General features: G+C 37.7%; 1 protein-coding gene across 1 annotated transcript; it reads right to left on the bottom strand.

The window, feature by feature from the left end:
• Positions 1–598: 598 nt before the first annotated feature.
• ca10b (carbonic anhydrase Xb) lies at positions 599–26013 on the bottom strand. Its single transcript, XM_077213020.1, has 9 exons — positions 25573–26013; positions 23335–23409; positions 16219–16361; positions 12899–13084; positions 10292–10387; positions 2878–2950; positions 2243–2397; positions 1290–1461; positions 599–1089 (listed from the first exon to the last, which is right to left on the bottom strand). The coding sequence occupies exons 1-9, from the start codon at positions 25628–25630 to the stop codon at positions 1067–1069; spliced, it is 981 nt and encodes a 326-aa protein (XP_077069135.1). The 5' UTR covers positions 25631–26013; the 3' UTR covers positions 599–1066.
• Between the last annotated feature and the right edge of the window lie 252 nt (positions 26014–26265).

The raw sequence follows: 26265 nt of genomic DNA, 5'->3' as shown, positions 1-26265 counted from the left end.
GATTTTTAGCAGTAAAATCAATGTGACTAATTTTAAAATGTTGTCAGATTTATAGCAGTAAAATCAATGTGACCAATGTTTACATTTTATTCTCTTTTAAATTTCTCATATTTGTACATTTATGATTGAGACATACTTAGCTTAATATTAAGTGTAAATATAAGCATCTCAGTTCGGATTATACATTTATATTTACTGAAAAATGTACATTTAGATGTAAAAGATTACATTTAAAGATAAACCATTCAAGTATAAACAAATAAAACATTAAAAAATGTGCTATTTAAATGCTTATTTAATTAAATCCAACAAAATAGCGCAGTTTTTTACTAAATCTGAACAGATTGGTCTGTTTTCTATTACACACTTTATTACACATTAGCCACCCTATAAATATTTATTAAATCCATTACATAACATAACATTATGAAACTTTCCCTTCTGAGCACCATGTGAACATAATAAAAATTCACCAATATTCAACAGACTCAATTATATATTATTTTGATTGTCAATCCATTGGCATCAACTTTGCAGCTTCGTGACACGGCAGATTCAAAAAAGTCATTAAAAAAGTAAAGAGAAACATTCACCACGACCACTTCAAAGATTTATTGGGCAATTCATGTAGCACTGTAAACACTTACGTAGAGAAGGCAACATGCTCCAAATAGACCAAGGTATAGGCTTGAAATCCTTTTGTTTGCCTGGTGTCAAAGTAAAGTCTCAAAGTCTCAAGGTATTTTTTCATTCACAGCAACAAGTCTTGAACGCACCTGCTGTTCGGATGCAAACAACGAGAGAAGACGGTTCCTCGGGAGTTAGCCGAAGACCCAGTGTCACTGAAAACCAGTCCTGTCTGATTGAATGGTCAAAGCAATTGCTTTCAATGTCTTTGATATACATGTATATTGTAATAAACATGTAAACAAGTATAAAAGTAATTTGATATATATTTTTACTGAAGAGTCCTTTGTATCACTGACAAGCTTCATCCCGCAGAATGTATCCCATCTTCCTCTGTCCATTGGCCACATTTCTGAAGTAACTAAACCACCGCAAGCCTTTATTTCAGAAGCCATTCATTCACTGAAAAGAGAAGCAGAAAATGTGCTGTCAGATAACGTTCTGTGTGAAACATGCCACTTATTCACAGAGACAAATGTTTCATTTCCATCTGTTTCAGGAGCAATGATGGTAAGTGTCTAATTAGAGTGCTCAGCTTTATCGAACACAGCATGTATGCGGCAGAGCTTGCGTATGTTATTGATGTGGAGTGTGACACAGACCTCTGTATTGCGGCCTCAGCACACGGTTGTTAGGACAGTCCCGTCTCTGACTGAAGTTGATGTTGGTGCGGATGCAGCGCTGGTGCAGTGGCTGGGTCGGCCGCATGTTGTCACCCATACTGAGGAAGATCTGAGACGGCTGGTTTTGACTGAGGAGACGAAGAGACTGCATCTGAAGCGATATTGGAAAGGCAATTAAGATGTTAATCTGGGCTATATTCAATTTAATATAATATATTTTTAAATAATACTTTTATTCAACAAAGATGCATTAAATGGATCAAAAGTGAAAGTAAAAAAATAAACGTTTCAAAGGATTTCTATTTCAAATAAATGCTGTTCTTTTGAACTTTCCATTCATCAGAGAATCATGTAAAAATAATCATTGTTTGCACAAAAATATTAGGCAGCACAAGTGTTTTCAATATTGATAATCTGAAATGTTTCTTGAGCAGCAAATCACATATTATAATGATTTCTGATGGATCACGTGACACTGAAGACTGGAGTAATGATGCTGAAAATTCAGCTCTAACATCCAAGGAATAAATTACATTTGAAAATACATTTTTAATTTTTAATAGTAATAGTATTTCACAATATTACTGTTTTACTGTATTTTCGATAATAAATAAATCCAGCTTTAGTGAGCAGAAGAGACTTCTTTCAAAAACATTAAAAAGTGTAAAAAAAAAAAGTGTATAAAGTTAAAAAAAAACAGTGTGTATATAATTCAGCCTCATACTGAAAAAAATTAAGCAAACAATTATTAGTATGCACAACAAGAGCCAGTTTTCAAACAGTCAAGAAATAAAAAAAAGTAATAAAAGTAAATTGTATTTGCTTTTCATAATATTACGGGTTTACTATATTGTTGATCAAATAATTGCAGCCTTGAAATTTGAAATATAATATAATAAAAAATATATTTTACAGAGTTTTCAACATGTCACCTCTATCTGTGAGATGTAAATCGGCCTATTCATTAATATCCAGGTGGCTGTCTCAAGGCACGGTGGAATAGTTATCGACCCTTCATATGTGATAAAACGGGAGGTTTCGGGATACAGCTCCTCAATATCGAGCCCCATCAGTAAGTATGCATCATCTGAAAGACATATACAAAACAAGCGAAAAACACACACTTACAAGATATCCAGACACATTCCTACAGGACAATACATGATATTTTCATATCACTATTATTATTTTGTTCTGATGGCAATGCTGACAGAATAAAATATTTCTTCTTATCCAAGACCACCAGGTGGTAATACAAAGCCAAGTTTGTTTTCCCTGTCTTTTTTTATTAAAGTTATGAAGGTCTTCTACGCAGAAGCAATATTTCACATTCAGACTGTTGGAAGCCGTTTGATTTAATAATATTGCTGGAGGCAGTTTTCAATCAAATGTAATTTAAGTTAACAACAGTAACATAAATTCAATTTAATGTTAATACAATTAATATACATTTAAATTGAATGATAATAAAAACCAGCTTTAAAAATGAAAAAGTGTAAAAAAAAAAGAGCACCCCCGGCTCCACTGACATTAGTGACAAAGTACATGGGTATTTGTGGGCACTTACGTTTATATGTAATCCTTGTAATGGTCTCTCTGCTCAGCATACGGTTTAGAAATACATTTGTAGGCTCTGAAATCTGAAGAGTCAGATATCAAAGAAAACATTTAAAACCAGTTTTCTGCAGCTTTTTCTGATGAAAAGGCAGAGTTTCATAAAACATGGTGTTGTTCAGTACATTAATCACAAATGACATGAGCGTTAACTTACTGCTGAGATATTTCATTACGGCTTCACCAAATCACAAGCATAATCAATAATAGTCTAGTAGAATTTATTGTAGGGGCATCTGGACGTGTTTTTTCCCCCCATGTACTGAAGATGAATGGCTTTCATCCATGTGCCTTCATTAGTAGCAGAATGGTGGAGATTCCCCGACATCACGATCACTACGAAGCGGGATTGAAAGTGAACGGGGGAGGTGGAGGAGGCTGCAATACTGCAACACCTTCATCTGAACTGTGGCAGTTCTGCTCCAATTTACACAGAAGTCACGATTCAAACCATCAGGGAGGTGACTCCTGCTGCAATCTGCGAGTCTTACGTCATGCTGTGTGATGAGGTTAAATGCAGAGGAATCTCCACCATCATCTCACTTTAGTTTGGAGGAGAAAAGTGGTAAATAAACGTTTCAGGTTACGACTGTAACCCTAGTTCCCTGAGAAGGGAACGAGACGCTGCGTCGATGATGCTTTGGGAACGCCCCTGCGTGATTGTGTCTGAAGCACTTGTGTCAACTAGTCCAATGGGGAGAGTGAGCGTCACGGGCAGGTGACGTCACGACCAGGAAAGGATAAAAGCACATCCGATCTGACCGGCGTTAGCTTCGATTTAGCCGAAGCAAGTCGATCACAGGAATGCAGGGAGTATGGCAAAGTGACGCAGCGTCTCCTTCCATTTTTAGGGAACTAGGGTTACAGTCGTAACCTGAGACATTCCCTTTCGATGGAACTTGTGCTGCGTCGATGACGCTTTGGAAACGAGAATGCCCGAACGCCATATGAACCAGAGCCTGTCTGTGTGAATACTGAGAGCACAACTAAGACAAGAGCACCTGTGAACCTGGGGTAGCGCCCAGGTCGAAGTTGTAAAACCTTACGAATCTGAGCGGAGAGGACCAGCCTGCCGCAAACCTTATATAATTAGGCTTCTAAGCCACCATACTCCTGTCCTGGTCTACAAGCACGACAGAGGAAACCTGCACCAAAGGGTGCCAGTTTTGACACAGTGTCGTGGTGGCACTGTATACTGAGGTATACACCGCTCCAGCTCGGTCGGGGCTGCCCTCAGAGGTCTAACACCAGTGGCATCAGGACCTTTCTTTGGCCGAAGCCTTTTTCGCAGGAACAATGGTCCTCAGATCCATCTTCAGATCCATCTTTCCCAAAGCGTCATCGATGCAGCGCGAGTTCCCTCGAAAGGGAACAGAAATCAAGACAAGACTGAATGGATTTTTATGAGCGATATAGCCCCCTAATCTTGTTATAGTTGTAATATATTCACTACTATGACTACTCATGCTATCGAGTTTATCATGATAACATTGTGAGTGTTGAGCGTCATTTTCCACGTGAAACGGAGCTGAACCATTGACGCATTAAAACCATAGACCGTAAAAAAAGATGGACGACACCCCTTCGCTCTCTTCCATTGGTGAGAAGTGAAGCCGCCAGTGTCCCGATATGGCGCTGACATCTTGGGACTTGAGTCTGCGCAGTTGCGATCTCGGGACCAGACCTCGGCAGTAGTCGTAAGGAAGTAAAGCCGCTAAATCAACGCCCCGCCCTCACTCTCGCTAAATGCACTCTCCCAGTCACTGCACTTTTTTTTAAGTGGCTTATGTCTGCTCCGTTCCCCTCAAATTTTGATGTCTGTTGCAGTATGACAAGAGGCTTGTTAACCCTTTCACACGTAAGTTTAAAATATTCTAACTGGCCCCCCAGCGTGAGTTTTTCAAGGCGACCGTTATTTAGAACTTGTCACTTTAATGTTTCCATGGTGACGCGTCATTGCTTGTCACGTGACACAGCGCAACCACAACACAGCGCTGAATGAATGATGATCTGCTTTTATGTATTTTTTTTCCTTTTTTATTAAAAATATACACAAATGTATTAGCTATAGCATGAAACACTGATATTCCGATTGTCATATATGTGCAAGTGGAAGTGTTTTGTTGTTTAAACACCGTTATAACGATCGCGTTATTTGAGCTGTATGCGCAATGGGCGGCGCCATGTTAGTTTGTTTCACAGTTCAGAGAATCGGATCTGTTGGATTTACAACACGTCAATTCCTCAACTTCTCACGAAATACATGAAAGTAAGTGGCCTGTGAACTGGGAGAAGAATAGGGTAAAATGTAAAGCTACTTACACAATGTGTATCTGATATGAATGAAAGTGTTGTCTTATTATAATGGAAAGGATTATTATTGCCGCTTCCATAGATGTCAGTGTGTATTTTACAAACTCAAAATCATTGTTTTGCTAGTACTTATGTGTATTTAAGTGTCTGAAACCTAAAATAAACATTATGTGGTTGAAAACACTCAATAGTTGTGATATATGACAGCACTGAGTGCGTCCGACTCTGGCTCAGCGCCAGTCAACACGCGGAAGCACGTTTGAATTTAACAGTTGATCAGGTGATGCACAGACCGTTGTAATCACACCGGTGTGATCGTACGCTCCAGGGACCAGCCAAGACTGATCACACTGGTGTGATCGTACGTGCGAAAGGGTTAAAATAAAGTAAACACAATCTCCTCAGTCCTCCGAAGAGCCCGAAGTTGGTGCTTCAGTGACTACTTCGCTCAGAGAACCTGTCAATCATGACGTCACAGCATCGTTTTTATAGCATCAAATAACTAACTAAAAACAAACTTATTTTAAAAACAAACACTTGAAATTACATCAGCATGATAAAAACTACAGTAAATGACAGAAACTATCTTTGGAAAAAAGATATGTGAAGTGTAATTTAATTGTTTAGTTGGTCTCACGTCCCGTTGAATAACATGGGAAGGCGGGGTTTATACCTATACTAGGACCAGTCACCGGGGGGTCCTTGGCTTGTGCGGCACGCTTGGTTAAAACACACACTACAAAAAACATATTCGACATGGATTACCATAGTAACACATTGCTTTCACTTACCCTCGCCCGGCAGGTACAGCCATAGATATACAGGTCCTTCTCAAAAAATTTGCATATTGTGATAAAGTTCATTATTTTCCATAATGTAATGATTAAAATTAAACTTTCATATATTTTAGATTCATTGCACACCAACTGAAATATTTCAGGTCTTTTATTGTTTTAATACTGATGATTTTGGCATACAGCTCATGAAAACCCAAAATTCCTATCTAAAAAAATTAGCATATTTCATCCGACCAATAAAAGAAGTGTTTTTAATACAAAAAAAAGTCAACCTTCAAATAAGTATGTTCAGTTATACACTCAATACTTGGTCAGGAATCCTTTTGCAGAAATGACTGCTTCAATGCGGCGTGGCATGGAGGCAATCAGCCTGTCGCACTGCTGAGGTGTTATGGAGGCCCAGGATGCTTTGATAGCGGCCTTAAGCTCATCCAGAGTGTTGGGTCTTGCGTCTCTCAACTTTCTCTTCACAATATCCCACAGATTCTCTATGGCAGGCCAATTGAGCACAGTAATACCCTGGTCAGTAAACCATTTACCAGTGGTTTTGGCACTGTGAGCAGGTGCCAGGTCGTGCTGAAAAATGAAATCTTCATCTCCATAAAGCTTTTCAGCAGATGGAAGCATGAAGTGCTCCAAAATCTCCTGATAGCTAGCTGCATTGACCCTGCCCTTGATAAAACACAGTGGACCAACACCAGCAGCTGACATGGCACCCCAGACCATCACTGACTGTGGGTACTTGACACTGGACTTCAGGCATTTTGGCATTTCCTTCTCCCCAGTCTTCCTCCAGACTCTGGCACCTTGATTTCAGAATGACATGCAAAATTTGCTTTCATACGAAAAAAGTGGACCACTTTTGGACCACTGAGCAACAGTCCAGTGCTGCTTCTCTGTAGCCCAGGTCAGGCGCTTCTGCCGCTGTTTCTGGTTCAAAAGTGGCTTGACCTGGGGAATGCGGCACCTGTAGCCCATTTCCTGCACACGCCTGTGCACGGTGGCTCTGGATGTTTCTACTCCAGACTCAGTCCACTGCTTCCGCAGGTCCCCCAAGGTCTGGAATTGGTCCTTCTCCACAATCTTCCACAGGGTCCGGTCACCTCTTCTCGTTGTGCAGCGTTTTTTGCCACACTTTTTCCGTCCCACAGACTTCCCACTGAGGTGCCTTGATACAGCACTCTGGGAACAGCCTATTTGTTCAGAAATTTCTTTCTGTGTCTTACCCTCTTGCTTGAGGGTGTCAATGATGGCCTTCTGGACAGCAGTCAGGTCGGCAGTCTTACCCATGATTGCGGTTTTGAGTAATGAAACAGGCTGGGAGTTTTTAAAAGCATCAGGAATCTTTTGCAGGTGTTTAGAGTTAATTAGTTGATTCAGATGATTAGGTTAATAGCTCGTTTAGAGACCCTTTTCATGATATGCTAATTTTTTGAGATAGGAATTTTGGGTTTTCATGAGCTGTATGCCAAAATCATCAGTATTAAAACAATAAAAGACCTGAAATATTTCAGTTGGTGTGCAATGAATCAAAAATATATGAAAGTTTAATTTTTTATCATTACATTATGTAAAATAATGAACTTTATCACAATATGCACATTTTTTGAGAAGGACCTGTACATAAGTATATCTATGGGCACAGCAGATTCCGCCATAGACGTTGTCTGGGTTACGGTAGCGTACGTAAGTGTGGGGTGGAGCTATCAAATTAGGGACAAGATCATTTTGGGGCAGGGGCGTGTTTGTTTTGGTGATTTCCAAATATCAACATTGGCCAAAATTGTTTTTCAAAAACTACTGATCCCACCTTTAAGCAACTGAATGGAGGTGGCTGGTGAAGGGTTGGTCAAAATCCCTTGCCTCTTCAAATACATCTATAATCATATCCTTTTGAATGCTTGTATACTTCCTTTATAAAAATCAATAATCAAATATATTCATTATCACATAATAATTTTTATATTCTTTGTGCTTGTGAAATTATATTGTCTTAAATGCATGTGATGTCAGTAACCAGTTTCTTTTAGGTGCATTCCAATCTTACTTTGAGATTGCACGCAGTACACGCAGGACACGAAGGCCACGTAACCCACAAGGCCCTTTGTCTCTTTCTCTGGTATCAGTAGAGGGTCCTAAAGGCAGCGTGGACACATATGATTCTTCGCTGGACATATGGTCAAGCTATATTGAGCGTTACTATATCGAACTTTAATTGTTGTATTAAAATGTATTCTTTCCAGTATATTTCCTTCCTTCGGAGTAAATGCCAGTGATCTGTTTTTCTCCCAAATGAGTGAATGTTTTAGCATTATGTTTTGGTATACTTAACTGATAATAAGGAGCTCAGACTCTCTTCAGCCTTGATGGGAGCTGTTATTTGCTAGTGTCTGTTATGTGTGTGTGTGTGTGTGTGTGTGTGTGTGTGTGTGCGTATAACATTCTATGTAGGTTCTGGACGTTCGGACCAGACACCCCGGCGCCCTTCTCTAACCTGCGAGGCCACCACAGACCTAAATCTAATGAGTGGACGACAACTATCTTGACTAATGGCGATTGGCACCCCTATCTCCTCACATGTGTTAAATTGTTTAGGCTCTTAATGTTTCTTAGCCAATGAGAATCATTCAACCTGTAAGCAATGACGTAGCTTAGACCTTGGAAATGGTATAACTGCTGTGATCTTTGTAACTGTAAGCGGGGCGGCCTACGAACTCCTGTGCGAGTATTGAAGCTGACTTCTGCTGATGAAACTGCAAACTATCTTCAGTAAATATTTTCTTTAATTTTTTATAATTCTGACTCTGGGTCTTGATTCTTCATATCTGGTTCTGGGTCTTTAACTGTACACCCCTAACACTGGGATGCAATGATGCAATGATCAGCAATGATTCTGATGTACATTGACTTACAATGGCTGCCGCATACACATGTACGGTAAGTCCATGAGATCGTAGGATGTCCCATTTAGTCATTATAGGCTTCAGAAGGGTGCTCAAGAGTGCCCCCTTTGCAGTCTATATGCGCCCTCCTCGATGCGCACTTTTGCCGAGCCTGCATTGAAGCGAGCTCCACAGCAGACTTCTTCCCGACAGTGGAAGCGGCGTTACGTCACGAAAGTGCAGACCGAGAGTGTTTATGGTGCCATATGGGACAGGGCCTTATTTCAAATAAGCCTACTCTGAAAAAAAAAATTAGTCGTTCAATCCCATTCTCCCTTTTCCCAGCATGCACTTGGGTATAAATAATTAATATGGTTTGACCACCTGGCAGTTTTATTTACACTGTTGTTGTTAATTTTGTAATCATGCGTGTGAAGTCAAACAGAAGTCAAGCACTTTACTCTCCATGACATATAAATGTCTCATAAAAAATAAAATATTAAACAATTTAATGTAATAAATAAAACAGATTTCATAGAGCTCTTTTTAAGTTGTGACTTATTTTTACTTTCTTAACATAGTTTACAAAGGAATAGTAAGAAATAAAAAAGTAAATCTTCATGGATATTTTTTCACTATTACTTGATAAATCATAATCTTTTGCAGTGCACTTTACAAGTACAGAATGCACATGCCAAGGCAATACTGATGAATAAAGATGAAGAGGTGACTTTGAATAAAACAATAAAACAATTTAGTGATTATGTTTTATCCTGGCAGTCAATTTGAAAATATTTTTCTGGCCTTGTGCACAAAGAATTCACATTTTTGCCCAAGAGAATTGTTATCAGAAAAGTATTTTATTCATCAAAAATATGATTCTCATTTGTCATTGAGTATTGTCATTTATTTTTAAATAATTTAGATTTGTATAAATGAATTATACTTTATTAGTTTGTTCCCTTGAAGAAACATGAGCAACATAAATGCATAATGAATGTATTGGATATGAAACAATGGGGGCCGAATACTGCAGATTTTTATATTTGCTTAACTTTTGAGAAGAAAAACGGATTATTAGAAAAACTATTCGATTATTATATGTTAAATTTCCAGTATTCATTAAAGGTAACATTGCTTTAATAATAGGGCATGGAAAATTTCAAAGAATAAAATTACTACATTACATAATGCTTAAAAATACCAAACCATTCTGTTAGAACTTTTATGGCATTTTGATTCATGCACATTAATATTTGACCTGATCTGTTAATTGTAATGTATATAATGTTTGCTAAATATTAATGGAGTTTAAGACTGATAATGACGTGTCTCCTTTCAACTATATACATTAAAAGCATCTGAGTCTACTAACCTTCATGAAGATAGAAACAACTGCAATTCCATTAGGACTCCTGGCGGCATCACTGTAATTTAAATACAAATCCTGATTATAATGGATGAGTTGCACCTGCAAAAGAAAAAAAAAAGAATTGTGACTTCCAGTAAAACACTAACAAACACATGCTAGGTGAAAGTGTTCACGGAGCCAAAACATTGTGTCTGTACGACTGCCTGCGAACTAATTTCAAAACAGCCATTATCCATAAAATATGCCCATAAATGATGTGTATATAACAGCATATCTCCATTAACTTCCTTTATGTCAGCTTGTAATCTTGTGTGACACTGTAATGAGGGTCAGTACATTAATCCGAATAAATATTTTGCTGTGTGTTGTGTATAAATTGTTAATGAATTGTTAATGGGAACATTATGAAGCTCCTTTATGCTCCTCCATCCTGCTTTATTGTTCTTTCAGCGCAGCTCAGAGATGGAAGCCAGGAAATCTGCTGCTTAATTTTCAGTGGCTCAAAATGGCATTGGAACTCATTAGAAAATATGCTTCAGTCATCAGTTATAATGAGCTTGCTTGTCAGCTTCAGAATGAAGTTGTTGGAAAGCTGCTAGCCATATAACCTCATTTGGATAAGGAAAATGAAGAGAAGCTGCTGACTTCAGTGAAATCAGAGGTGAGGTGAGGATCACAGAGGGACGCACATCTTTGTGCCAAGATAAAGTGAAAACATTTCAACTCATTCAAATGATTTGATATGTCTGGCACAAATTGATATTCTTGACAGTTTGAAAACTGGCTGTTGTTGTGCATTAATAATTGTTTGCTCTCTTTCAGTATTAAACTATATACACACCGTTTTTTAAAACTGTATGGACTTCTACTTTTCTACTTTTACACTTTTTTAATGTTTTTGAATGTCATTAAAAAATATATTTATTAGTATTATTGTTGTTAAGAAACATTATTAATTATAATCAATGTGGGAAACAGTTGTGTACAAGGTTCTTCAAAAGAACAGCATTTATCTGAAATAGAAAGCTTTTATAAAATAATAAAAGTCTTCATTGTCACTTTTGATCAATTTAATGCATCCTTTGCAGATTAAAAGTATTAATTTCTTTTAAAAAAAGCGGTAGTGTATAAAGATACAAAAGCTTCCTATTTCAGATAAATGCTGTACTTTTGAACTTTCTATTCAACAAAGAATCCTTGAAATTATTGTACACAACTGTATTCAACATTGATAATAATAATAAATGTTTCTGGAGCAGCAAATCATCATATTAGAATAATTTCTGAAGGATCATGTGACACTGAAGACTGGAGTAATGATGCTGAAATTCAGCTTTGTCATCACATGGATAAAGTACATTTCAGAAATATATTCAAATAAAAAATGGTTATTTTAAATTGTAATATTTCACAATATTCCTGTTATTACTGTATTTTTGATCAAATAAATGCAGTATTTGTGAGCATAAAATATTTATTTTAAAAACATTTTTAAAAAATCTTCCAGATAGTGTATGAATTGCATTTTTTATACATTTTTGAATAGATTCAGACAAAATTATTGTCAACAAGAACTAGCCAACACAAAAGCTTTAAGCAGCACACGATGGATGTGGTCCGTCTTCACCTGTTTTTCCTCACTATAAACATGTACATTAAAAGCATATGACCTATTCAAATCCTGTGACTGTGCAAACTGGAAGATGACTCATTGCTTTGTTTTTATTTAGCCTATTCTTACAGCAAAATCGCTTCCATAATCCTGAATTTTGCCCTTAATCCTGACTAAAAAAGACTTTATTAATGCAAACTCCATGACACTGCACAATGCACACATTTTCAGAGAAATCACAAAATTATCACTCTAGTGAAAATTGCTAGCCTGACGTCGTCATACTCAGATTCTAGTCAGAATGTGAGTCTGATACTGCTCCATTGGACAGTGATTATGGGGCGTTTCAACCGAACTAGGAAATAAAAGGCCTCTGCACTCTTTCCCCTCGACAAATGCTTTGATCACGGTTCTCTGTTCCTCTTCTAAAATGAATGCGCTGTCTATATCTTCTATAACACACGCGATAGCGGAATATACACAACTCAATTCTCCAGCGTCAGCCATGAATTCAACCCAAGCGCTCTGATGAAGTGGATGGTTATGTTACCGTTGCTCACATAGATATGATGTCTATGGTTGCTCATCCGTCCATCATCGTATAAAGCCCGCCCTGACAATTTGATTGGTCCGAACAATTTTTGTTCGGGCATAATAGCTCCTCAACAGATCGAGTCCAGACTGAACTTCCCGACCTAAAAAATTTGTGGGCGGGGTTCGGGCTGGCATTCAGGCTAGAAAATTGCAACAATTGATTTGGCTTTGAAAAATGTCTTTGATCTGCTCAAATGATATCTCATTGTCTTATTCTGTTCCATGTTGTCTAGTGTTCTAGTGTAAAACTAATTTGATAAAAGGGACTAATTTCACAATTTTGCCTACTCCATTAACAGTGCCAGTACTTCAAGGGTCTGTCGCCGCATCCAGACGTTTGAAGGAAGACAGGTTTAATTAAATCCCACAGAAGTGATGTATTTCCAGGCTCTATGTTGGCTCACCTCTCCAGGGAAGGCCTGGCCGTTGAGCAGGTGCTCTGAGCCCTGGCTGTCCTCGCTGCCAAAGTGAAGCCGGATCTCCTCCAGCCTGTAGCTGTAGCTCAGCGGCCCGCCAGAGATGTTCACCAGGTGTGACTTGTCTGGGCGCAGTGACACGTGTCGGCCCGTGTTATACATTGTTCCACTGACCTGAAAAAAAACAAAACATGTCTGGATCAGACATTCTTATTTCTGACCTTTTATGATAAAACAATATGAAGTGATTCCATGTTCACATTTGGGAGGCCAAAAGTGAAGCCGTTTTCACCTGGCTAAGCTAAAAGGCATTACATGCACTGTTTGACATTGTCCCTCCCGTACAGGAAATTCCTGGAAAAATAGGCACTAACACAATGAACACATTAGTTAGTTCTGATGGACTGAGTTTGTTCCAGGTAAACCTGGTTGACATGTGCAACTGCTGAGGTAGGAATTATGTATCTGAGCTGAAAGACGGGAGCCTATGGAAAAACAACACCTGGAATATTTTGCCTTTACTTGATGTTAACTTTGCTAGTTATGATTACTAACTGAGACCAAAATGTGTCTTGTTATGGCGCCCTAGTGATCAGAACATCTTTGTTAACAGCTGTGAGAGTCTTCGTGAAGGTATCCTAAGTCTGTGTGTCCACCAAAGCGTTTTTTCACGCTCCTGGCGTAAAATTCTAATTGTTTTCAATGGGAGCGCCGCGTTTTTTAAACGCCATGAGCGTAACGAGGCGCTGAGCGTGTATTTAATGCTCAAGCGCTGAGCGCCCGGCGTTTTTTACTGGTCGCCGAGAGTTGAAAATGTTCAACTTTGGGTAAAACGCAGCGCTCATCACTGTCACTTTTTACACAGCCGTCCAATCACAGTGGAGGAGGGGCGGGACAAATACCACACGACCAACTGTCACAACATTCTTTATGTACAACGACGTCAACCAGCTGAGCTAACCGAACACAATGGATGAAAAATAAATTTTTAGTATGAAACAAATTATCCACGAAATCAGTTACAAGTAAACTGTGCTGCGGTTATTCTGTATCATAACAACGAATCGTCTCAACTGAAAAAACGCTCTCAAGCGCCCACAGCTAGGCGTTTTCAGCAGAGCGTCTAGCGTTTTCAGCCGGCTAAAAACGCTTTGGTGGACACACGGCCTAATGGTAGATTTCAAATTATAGTCGCCTCATTTGTGATCTAGAGACAGTTTAAGAAGTACTGAATGCTGATCCCTCAGGAACATGAGAATGAGCGATACATTTAGCCTGACGTTTCATAGGATAAATTCTGAGCAAGAGGTAATTACGGTCAGTCTGAACTGTAGCTCTGAAATAATTTAGAATAAAATAGCAACTTAAGCTGAACTATAATACTAGGAATGACACTCATTATTCACAGCATTAATCACAACTGTCCACCGAAACACAGAAGAATGTGGAAGCCCGTTTCCAACTCTGACCCTTTGTCCTCATAATTGCAATTTTATTTCACATAATTGAGTGACTTTATAACTCACAACTGTGACTTTTCCTCAGTTGTGACTTTATTTCTCACAATTGCAACTTTATATCTCACATTTGTGGCTGTTTCTTGTAATTGCGACTTTCTTTCCTGTAATTGCGACTTTCTATCTCACAAATGCAACTTTATTTCTCACCAGCATTATTTTAATTATATCTATATACTATTATAGAATTAGCTTATTTTTTATTTTAGTTTACGTTTTAGTAATTTTGTTATGTTCTTTTGTAATTTTTATTAGTTTTTATTTATTTATATTTTTTTAAAGTTTTAGTAATTGTACAGTAGTACTTCAACTTAAATGCATTTTATTTCAGTTAGTTAAAAACAGAAAAAACATTTAGTTTAAAATTTTCACCTAATATTTATATTTCAGCTTTTTCCAATTAACAAAAATAACTTTTAATAGTTTTAGTTAACAATAAAATAACTGTATTTCACAGTTGTGACTATATTATAGTTCATATTTTAACCTATATCTCAAAATTACCTAAACTAAAGTGACGTGGAAAAACAACAAGATATTTCCATTCAGTAACTTAAGAATGAATTAACGCCTTGTCGATCTAAAAGAGACCATAAACTTTTCCATGCATAAATTCCATTATTTAACAGCCCTCTGGTTACCAACGCCACTAACCAATCAAACTGACTTGAATTCATGGAGAACATTCAGGTCTCCAATGGAATTTTCTCTAGGAATAACATCAACTCCCCACATACAGAGCGCAGTCATAACAAGCTCAAAGGAGCAGTGCATACATAAATGTAATTGGGTCTCTTGAAATAAGAGCAGAAAAACCTCCAGAGGAAAACAACAGCACACTTTTATTCCGGGTTCCTGACTAAGTCTAGGGTACAAATGTATTATTGAGAGAAGATGAACTAGGGTATATTATCCATAAGCACAACCTCTTGGAGCTTTACTGGAGAATTCTTCAGTGACAAGCCCTGTCAGCACAGATGGTGAGCTAGCCTAATCTCTCCCCCAGCAGATGCACAGCAGCATTAATCATAAAACAGGATGTTAAATGAGGAATTAACTCATTCCTTTCCCTCCTGCTCTATGGAATAAATCCACCCCTTTGCACTCAAGATCTGACAACAACCGCCTGAATCCCTTAAGAGGTCAGAGTAATATCTGATGTATGCCAACCATCAATAATCAAACACTGCATTTGTGCCTGGTAAATGAGTTTAGTCACACTAATCTGCTGACCGACTGCAGGTGCACTTCGCTGAAAGCAAATGGCAAGCGATTTTGCATGCCGTAGAGAATTAGCGATCTCATTAAAGCAGCGTCGTAACAAACTAACAGTAGTGGAGCATTAGCCTTCTTCAAAGGTTTCATTTGGAAGGCTTCACTATTATGCTTGGCAAAAAATAATTGAAGATCTGCTTCATTGGACAATAGAGGTATATTAAAAAGTCACCCAATGAATTAAGATTAAGCAACAAACTAAACAGCTAGCTGTCTAAACAACAGCCATAAAAGTAAATAGAGGATGTGATTAGATTTGACAAATGGACCGCTAAGCTGGGGTTATGCCGTGTGACCCGATCTTGTCAAAATTACAATGAATTATGGGACAGTGTTCTAAACTGAATAATGTGTGACTGTAGATATTCTACCAGTTTAAATAATGTGAAAAATAGCTACTCTATATGATTAAACATATATTATAGAAAGGATTATGCTGCAACTGTCAATCACAGTGTCAGTGTTATTTTAAGAAAATACGATCAAGAGTCTTCCAGTATCCTTTCTTGTACTTACCTTACGTTGCCCTGCATTGAGTCGTAGTGGGTTCAGGAAGGGGTCAAAAATCATTCGACTGGTTTCGATGTTGACAGGCGACTGTCTCTTCCCAATCGCGCACAGGTTCCAGGCAGTGTTAACTAATCCCCAGAAAGATGGCACTAGTAAAATATAAACATAAAAAGTGAGAGCATTTGCTTTAATTTTCAGGAGGAGAATGTTGCATTTGCCATTTTGAAATGGGTCATGATCTGATTGGCGGGGGATATGATATGTTTCGGGGGATTATCTCAAGTTGCTCATCCCAAATTTCCTCCTTTAGCCCCATCCATGGTGTAGATGTTGTTTTTGAGTTTGGATCTGGTGGTTGATATCCTTTGAGACAACATTTTGACAAGCAATCAATTTTACCACTTAATTACCAGAAGCAGAGCTGGTTCTCTTTTTTGAGGTAATTATTGTGCATCCAAATAAGAGAACAGCATGTTAATGTGATTCGTTTCGCAAAAACAAACTCAAGAAAAAAAGAAAAAAAAGAAACACAGATGGAATTAGTCACATTAGACACACAGCCAAAGGACATACTTGACCTTATATGATTAATTTATTCTCTGAGATGCTTCACAGTCCTTAAACAGTAAACAGCTCTAATGCTGATTGGAATGAGATTTTTATAAGTGCATTGAACCTCAAACTTCATATTTGTTGTTTTAATTAATATGACAGATCAATGGAGGAGCCCAACACCTAGGAAGTCCCTGGGCCCTATTTTAACGATCTAAACTCATGGTCTAAAGCGCATGGCGCAAGTGCACTTAGGCTGAGTCGGAATCCACTTTTGCCCATCTACGGGAAAAGCCAGATTCCACCATATCTTTAGGTACACAATAATAATCTTTTACATTGTAATCCTTTTATTTTTAATATTTTGGCTAGTTTGTGTGCTGCTGCTAGTTTTGGCTACCATTTGTGTGTAATAAGCAGAGTGTATGCACGTTGTGGACCCGCCACATTACTAACGTGCTCTTTAAATGGCAAAAAAAAAAAATTTTCAGTTGCCTCAAAATAGCAACACACCAACAATTTCGCCTGAACACACCTCGTTTTCAGACAATCATGCCCATGGGCGCAAATGCATTTGCTATTTAAACAACGTGGCGCAGGACGATAAAAAATGATAACTATGTCGGGCTGAAACTAGCAAAAAACACTTGCGTCGTGCCTGGCGCAGCATTGCACCAGGTGTATGATAGTGTCCCCTTTCATTAAAAGGATCTATAAGCTAAAAATAAAAGTTTTGTCATGATTGGGTATAATTTTGAACCATCCCTTTAACTGAATCCAGTATGAGGTTAGTGGCAGGAGCTTGAGTGCAGATGATATAGTGACCCTGACCTCCACACTGGCCACGTCAAACTCATTAGATCACCAAGAGCTTGGATTCTTCAATGCAAAGAGTATCAACTTTTGTCCCCATAGGCTGAGATTATAAACAGATTTATCCAGCATGAACAAGCGATTCCCGACCTGATTTTCCTCTCATCCTGCCTGGCTCTGCAGGAGTGAAACCGGACTGGGCTACGTGATGTGTTGCCTTATTAAATCAGGATGAGAAAATGCATTAGATACAAAGATTACGCCATACTAGGAAGCTGTGGAACAAGCTCTGTTCCTTCGAATGCATGAAAGCTATTTACGTGCTATTCGTGTATTTTCAGCATCTCTTTGTACAATGACCTAAATAAAGGATTGTTTCCAAAACTGTGATCTAACTAAGGTGTAATCCTGCTTTTGTCTAGATCCTAACAGCCACTGAGCTCATTAGGTGGAATTGCTTTTTATTTTTTTCACTTCTCACTTTCACTGCTTCTCTGTGCTTTCTTAAATGTCAAGGACAGACATAATTTGCAACTGCTTATAAAATTGAAGGAGGAACGAGTAAGAAATGTGTGCTTATTTAAAAGTAGACTCAGCTCAGTCCATAATTCAACATGTAAGATAGCAAAATTCTAAAGCCAGGCTGTCGGACACTAGTTGTATCATTTTAATCTTGAACTGGAAAATGGAGAATTACAAAAACTGTAAATATGAGCATATTCATAGATTTTTTTTCCCATTTTTTTTAATTCTATAATATTTTGTCTATAATGAAAACTAAAAACGAATAACTATTTTAAAAAAAGTAAATTTAGGCATCACAACGTCATAATGAAACGTGGATATTCAATTTGAGATTTGTTAAGATTACATTTTATGCTATTATTAAATTAAAGAAAATCTAAATGTAAAAATAAAGAAATCAAGTATGCACAATTAAGTATCCAATATCATCCATTAAACAGTATGTCCAGGATGTACTGATTTTAAAATATCTGATACTGGCCGATATGGTAGATATGTCATGCATTCTTCTTTTTTTTTTTAAATAGAGAGGCAACACAAAAAAATGAACAACTCTATAACAAACCATACACTCAAAAAATTAAAATCAACAGCAGTAGCCTGAGTTTATGTGTAAGATCCTGTTGAGTTTGTTGGTATTTTTTAGCTGAACACTCTCTGAATCCATTGTTAAGGTCAGCTGAGCGTTTTGAGCTCTGGTGCTAACAGTCTGTCATATCCAGAGTGATATAGTGATTTTGTTGTAGCAATTATTGAGTGGTAGACAGATGGCACCCTCATCCTCAGGGATCTGTGCCAGATTTGGCTTTGGGTTCAATACATTAATGAGAACTCTGTCAAAGTGCTTTTTAGGTATGACAGGGGACAAATACATCAACTGAATAGTGTACAGTACAATGCAAGGCGCTGAGGTTACATCACACTGAAAGTTGCATAAAGTCTTAAATATGGAAGAAGCACATGCATTTTAACGCTACAATTAAGTATTTTTACATATTCTCTTGGCTTTACATGTTTCTGCAACTGAAGATTGTTTTTTAACAGTGCCGTTTTCCAGATGAAGAGAAAGACATTAAATTGTTTTGCTTTGTTCAGATTTGCTTACACAATGTTTGTTAATACCCCTGAGCACAAGTGCTGATGGGAGATAGCTGAACATATACATTTAATCACAGTATAATGGTGAACTGCTTCTTTGGTTTCGCTAGCACATAAATGCAATCACCTGAAACGTTAGCCCAACACTTAATTATTGTTTGGTTTTTAAATGTTAAAAGCAAGCAAAAGCTTTCCACTTTATATTGTTGACGCTAAAAGTATTTTACCATTTATCTGATCAAAAACAGAGAGGAAAAACAGGAACATTGTGAAATACTACCATTTCAAAATAACGGTTTTCTATTTAGACATTTTAAATTGTCATTTATTCACGTGATGGCAAAGCTTCTGAAAATTCCAGCATCATTACTGAAGTCTTCAGAGTCGCATGATCCTTCAGAAATCATTCTAATATGATGAGTGCACACACACCGTCTCTGGTTTTGCTTATGAAATATAACACATGTTGTTTTTTGTGCAAGTGAGACAAGTTTTCACCATGCATTTCTAAAGTAGAACATCTCACAGCAGCTTCAGCATAACCCTCAGGAGAACAGAAGAGATGTTCTCAAGCAATTAACAATGTAAGAACTTTCTGCCACAGCTATGTAAGCATATAATGAGAGTGTGCCAAAAACAGGACAGAAATATTCATTCATGAAAATGCACACATTAAAGAGAAGTTCATATCTCACAAGAGTGAAATAAAGTCAATGACTGAAAATAGCCAATGCATGTCAATCATGAGACTTTTTGGTGTATCACATTAAACTGATAAGGCAAAATTATAAAATGGAAAAGGTTTTTTTCCTTCTAAACTCAAATTAGTCTCTCAAACATCTTAAAATATAACTGGCCTTTCTTAATTGAACGATATGAAAGCAAATTTGTGTTGCTGACATGATCAAAGTGACTGAGCATAACATTTTATTCCTGTTGTAAGTATGATGAATCGATCATAAATGCACTTAAAGCTGATGTGTGTAATCTTTTTAGTGTTAAATACTTCCTCCTACTGAATATGCAGAGACAGCTAAGGAAGCCAATGTGTAAGTTTGATTTAGCTAAAATGTGTAAACGCTGTATCTGTGGTGCTTTCAAAGCATTTCCTTTTTTTGAGCATCCGACCACAACAATCCAGCAACAGTGGCTCAACCAATGACGTGCGCTTGGGGGCGGGGCTATCTGTTTGCCTGACCAATGGCAGACAAGGTGGGTGTTGGAAAAACCTGTTTTGAAAAATAAAATATTGTTTCCATTTTATTTGGTGGTGCAGAAATGACACACACTTCCCCTATGAAGTACAACTTCAACTTCACTTCACAACTACACCTGATATTCTACAATAAAATCAGATTTAACCGTAACTGATATATTCTTTGACAACTGAACAAGTGTCACAAGCGCTTAAGGCATACACTAAAGTTTAAAAGATTACTACTAAACCGTTGCCTTTAGCATTTGGACAAGCAAAAGATTTTTCTACTTGTGAGGACTGTTTTGAGATGAATCCAACATGCTCTGGGAAACGGATGATGTTGGCTCTTTGAGTGCTTTCTCGTCCTCTTTCTTTCATAGTCCCTTTTTAAGTCTCAAGGACATTTACACAATATAAATCCAGAGAGTTTTTCTCCCTCGCAGAACGCTTAATAAAGAGGTAAATTTATGTGCAATGCATACATTTATGAGTTGCTATAGGGCTTACTTGATATCCCTTACAACCATGATTGATGCTGCACTGCTATGTCCTTGCAAGTAGATCTTGCATAACTTTTTTTGTTTAAATATAAAGACCCTTCTTTGTGAATAAATTGTATGGATCTGTCCCCTATAGATAGCTTCTTTTTTAAGCATATTAAATAGTGTTCAAAGAGCTCCTTTGCTGGTTACATACATTACTGACTGACTACATAATGAAGTCCTTCGAATAAAACTCATAAAGTGTCTCAGACCTCTGCTTCAATAGTAAGCATTAATCAGGTGAGACCACAAGCTGTAAAAATAGATTAAGCTATAACCAGGCCCACACGGGATCAGCGCCCGCAGAACAAGATGTGTGGAGAATTAATTCATCCAGTGTTTTACGCCTGCGTGTTCAACTATATGATTTGATTATTATTACATTTTACAATGTTTAAATCCATTTGGCCAAATTCTACAGATTTTGTCTCAGAAAATGCTAATCAGAAAAAATGTACTAGACTGTACTCTTCTATTTAAAAGTTTTTAAATGTTTTTGAACTAAGTGTCATTTGCTCATCAAGTCAACATTTATTTGATTAAAAGCACAGTAAAACTGTAATGTAAGATATTATTACAATTTAAAGGTTTCTATTAGAATATTATTTTAAAAAGTAATTTATTTCTGTGGTGTCAAAGCTGAATTTTCAGAATCATTACTCCAGTCTTCAGTGTCACATGATCATTCAGATATCATAAAAGATTGTAACATTTCTTATTATTATTAATGTTGAAATTGGTTGTGCTGCTTAATACTTTTGTGGAAACCGTGACATATTTTTTGAGTAGAAAATCAGATGAACAGTAGCCTGTTAAATGAAATAGAATATTTTTGTAACAATTTAAACGTGTTTTTAATGAATATTTGCTGAATAAATGTACTTTAAAAACAGTGTCTGGGTAACACATAAGTAATGCGAGTTAAGTAATCAGTAGGGATGTGCCCGAAGCCTAAATCCAAATTCGGAAAGGCACAGAAAATGAGTAACGCATTCTATGGGGTCCCTAAAAGTTAGGCTTGCTGCGGTAGTAACGTTACATTACAGTGCATCAGATTTCACTTCTCACGTGAAGATAGTAAGGAGAGAAGACTGACAGGGTGGACGATTTGGTGTGAAACAGATCCTGAGCGTCATTGACCAATATCTTATCTTGTAAAATGTGTGGTCAGTACTGCCCCTCCCTATTCCTCCCAAATTCGAGTGAAAGTAAAAGTGAAAGTAAAAAGCGTGCGCATTCAAAAGCCATTTCAATACCCCGCATATTGATAGCAGCTCCTTGACACCCGCAAATTATATACAGTATAATTACCCAAATATTATTGCGAAAGAAAGCAAAAGCATATTTTTTTTCACATTACCATGTCCCTTTAGGGGCTCCATAGAATGCGTAATTTCCTTTCCGAACTTAGCATTTGTCTTCGGCCACATTCCTATAGCAACAAAATAGCTTACATTTTCAAATAAGTAACGAAGTTAGACTAATTGTGAGCATGCATTTACTCATCTCATTTGCACAAAAAAAGATTCAGTATTCTTCAAAATGACTAAAAACAGTGAATTGCAAACTTGGAATATTACACAAACCTGCAAAAATTAAATAGGCTAAATAACACAAATATACTTTACGTATTTTTAATCTCACTTTATTAACTAATGTCTTTCCTGGTGACCTTCAATGATCCAATTCAACCATAACAATAAGCAAAAATTACTTACTTTTTGTAAAACAATATTATAACACATTACTTTTAAAAGTAACTTTCCCCCACAGTTAAAAACTGTGCATAAAAAAAAGATTGTTGGAGTACTTTTTACAAGAAAAGTCTTTGTCTTTCAATATAAAAATGTATCGTTTAATTCAGTGTCTTGCTGTTTCTTGCTCCAGTGTCTTGCTGTACTCATTTATTTTACAAAACAGACCGGGGGAGTGTCTGGGAAACTTGTTTGAAACGATCATTGTTTTTGCACACAATTCTGTTTGGTGATTACACACTTCAGCTTTCAAGTTCACTTTTAAAATAACCTCTATCTTGCACGTATATCATTTAACAACCTTAAATGTATCAGGCTAACTAATCTAGTGGAATGTAGGCACTATAAACTCCACATTTAATCTCCCAATTATGATGCAGCAATTGCAAAGTACTGTTAAATACTGTTCACACTGTTTGTGTAAAATCCACCTCCTTCACACCGTGTTTACATACATTGAAAGTGTGAATCAAACAGAATAAAATATTCATTGGCATACTGATGTTTAATATGCTATAAGTCAACACACAAAGCCTCTGCAGATCTTGCGAGTCTTAGTGTGGCAAGCAGCATGACTCTTGACAAGACACATTCTGCATACTCTCACACTGTTTGCTTTTCTTACTTTTGAAAGGCTTACCTGGTATAAAGCTCCCTTGGACAAGATCTTTGTATGCCCACCAACCATCGTGCAGCTTTGATGACACTGGCTGTGCTGCGGGAAAAGAAGAGATTCAGATATCACTCATCCACGGCTCTTTGAAAATACAGTCAGTCACACCTGTAATAGACCCCAATCCCCCAGGGAGAGCAGTTTCTGCTGTCAAATGAAAGGATGAAGTTGTCTCTAATGCTACAAGGCACATTTAAAAAGTATTTTTGAGGCAAAACATTTTACAAAAAATAAAAATAAATTGTAGCATGCAAATTTATAAAGTCAATATTTGCCAATAGCACCGGTTAATTGCAAGAATAAAAAAAACACACATTGTGAGATGACGACAGGTGCATCCTGGATCCTCTGCTCTGGAAAGTAGGTCACAGAGGCAGCAGACTCCAGCATTCTGAATTCACTCTGTTATCTCACATCACTATTCCCCTCACCTCTCTCCCTCTGGCTTCAGGCTGCAGCTTGCATCATATCCACTGCCAAGTCAAGCACTCAGGGCTGCTCTTTAATACACCACACCATAGCTCTACTCTCAAGGCAGGTTGCTTTGATGTGCCCGTCATGAACAGGGCAGAGGATTGGAGCCCAATTTTCTTCCATCCCAATTTATTGACATCTGTATCCGAGATATGAGAAGCTTGTGCACTTTCACTTATGTGGCTCGTAGGAAGCTGCCATTTCTGAGACTACGGTATCTAGAAGCATCGAGAGCCACGGATTTGCTGTAAGTGCAGGTGCTGAGATTCATACACCGAGAGATTTGCGAAATGCTGACACTCGATTGAGCCCGGCTCCCCATATATCCTCTCTGCTGTGCGTGGCTCCCTGTGAGATATTGAACTAAACATAAAAAGGCTTGTAGGCCTATATTATTTTACACAGCACGTTTTTGGACACGCCTGAGTCAGTTTTATTGGCTGGAATAAGGAAAATAATCCTCAAGCATTTAACCAGGTGGCTTGATTTTGATTTTCCTCACACTCTAAGCCGTCGACATTCCTGTACTAGACTGACCTCGAATCACACGTCAACTTCCTTTCAAACATTCATTACGGGCTTTTCTGTAGAAACCTTTCATGCACATATCTTGCTCTTTGAAGATCTAACTTGTGTCTGTTTTTTTATAGATGCCCATCCCCAGGAGGAAGGATGACGTCAAACTCAGAATTGCCAAAACAAACTGGGTACTTCACTAGTGCAGAAGAACATAAGAACACCATAGACTCTAGATGAGCTTTACTCTGAGGATCATGCCTCACTGACAACCTTTTTACGTCGATTTTTTAATACTCATGTTTGTCTTGCGTCCCTTTTTATGTCTTTCTTTTTTGTTTTGTAGCAGTGAAATCCTTTTATAGTGTTTAATATAACAATAATATGTTTGTACTCATTAGAGAAAGATCACATTTGAGAAAAGTATGACAAAGATAAAAAAGGATTGAGAACCGAAAATAAAGTTGAAACCAGTCAAAGATGGTTTGCTGGTCTCCCAGCCTGGTCAAACACATATGTTGGCTGATTTTTAAAAGGGTTTCTGCACTTTTTACCTGATAAGCCTGGCAGATCACCTGGACCACCTGAAGACCAGCTCGGCCAGGCTGGGAAGCCATTTTAAACCACATTAAAATCCAGCAAACTATCTTAATCTGGTTTAAGACTATATTCTTCGAATCCCTGGTCATTCTTTTCTCAAAACCTATCTTGTTGTTGTTTATTTAGCAAGGAATACAAGAAAACACAGCTATGCAGGAAATTACATTTTTGGGAAACGATTCCCCCCCTCCAAATCCCTACTGTTCCATTTAAAATCTTTTCATTTTTGAGATGAGACCATAAGACCATCATGGGATATAAGACCATCATGAGATATAAGACCATCATGATTTGGCTGAAAGACCATCTTAATAGCTAAAGCCTCCTTAAACCAGCTAAAACTAGCATACCATCTTTAGTCTGTTTTCAGAATGGTTTTTTTCTTCTTCAGCAGGACAGTCAGTAGGCTAAACAATCGCTTCAGACAGTAAATATTCAACATTTTGTTATGAGAAAAAGAAAAAAGGACACATTCAATGTAATAATTATGTAGCTTTGGATGTTAATGCATTGCCTCTTGCCAGCATATTGAAAATTCTGTTATAGTATATTAACAACAGAGCTTTCAGCATCTTAAGCATCCTGAGAGTGAGTTTTCATATGTGAACAGTTTACCTTCTACAAAGACGACATTAACGTTGAGAATCAGAATGAACTCCCAAACGTGCGGCATTCTTCATTTAGTCCATTAGGTAATAATTAACTTGATAACACTTGGTCAAAGTCTGAAGCGTCATTCCCCGCGAGCGACGCTGACTCGCGCGCTCCCGTCACTCTCAAATATGATGAACATTGTCCTCTCCAAAAGATGCGACCCACTGCGCAGATTTACTCTGAAATTTACTAAACGATAGAACACTTGATAGTTCACAGCGTAGAAACTTGAAAGTCCAAACACCGACCTCTCGGCTGGTATCGCAAAAACCAAATTAGACCGAACCAATATCTTTATTTATCCTTGTTTGTGCTGTTAGGTTTGTCGCGGATGGTGTTTGCGGCGTTACCTGACAGAGCGCGCAGATCTGAGGTTTAGCGCGTGCTAATCCCTAGGAAGGCGGGGCTCGCGCTCCCGTGACGCTCGCTTGAGAATGCGGTTAGTTTTGACATCTATTCAAACTCTAATGCAATTACTTTCCAGCTGGTGTGAGGCTTAACAGGATTAGAAATTATCGCATTCCTGTTCATTACTTACAAAATTTGCAACATGAGCCATGGAGCGCGTATTAAGGAAAAAACATGCAATCCTTGTCTATTATTAAGCTATCACTTTTATGAATGTACTATAACGCAGATTTGAGAGCTAATTAA

The sequence above is a fragment of the Siphateles boraxobius genome, unplaced genomic scaffold, assembly GCF_051911475.1.
Source record: "Siphateles boraxobius isolate OS27281-9 unplaced genomic scaffold, OSU_SipBor_1 66, whole genome shotgun sequence".
In the NCBI taxonomy this organism is placed as follows: domain Eukaryota; kingdom Metazoa; phylum Chordata; class Actinopteri; order Cypriniformes; family Leuciscidae; genus Siphateles; species Siphateles boraxobius.
Note: the sequence above shows the minus strand (reverse complement) of the source record. Positions and strands in the feature narration are given on the sequence as shown.

Coding starts and splice junctions, on each gene's coding strand:
- ca10b (XM_077213020.1), bottom strand. CDS start 25,630: ATGCCGCACGTTTGGGAGTTCATTCTGATTCTCAACGTTAATGTCGTC. Junction 16,362..23,334: donor CCAAGGGAGCTTTATACCAG/GTAAGCCTTTCA, acceptor ATATTTTACTAG/TGCCATCTTTCTGGGGATTA. Junction 13,085..16,218: donor TCAATGCAGGGCAACGTAAG/GTAAGTACAAGA, acceptor GTTTTTTTTCAG/GTCAGTGGAACAATGTATAA.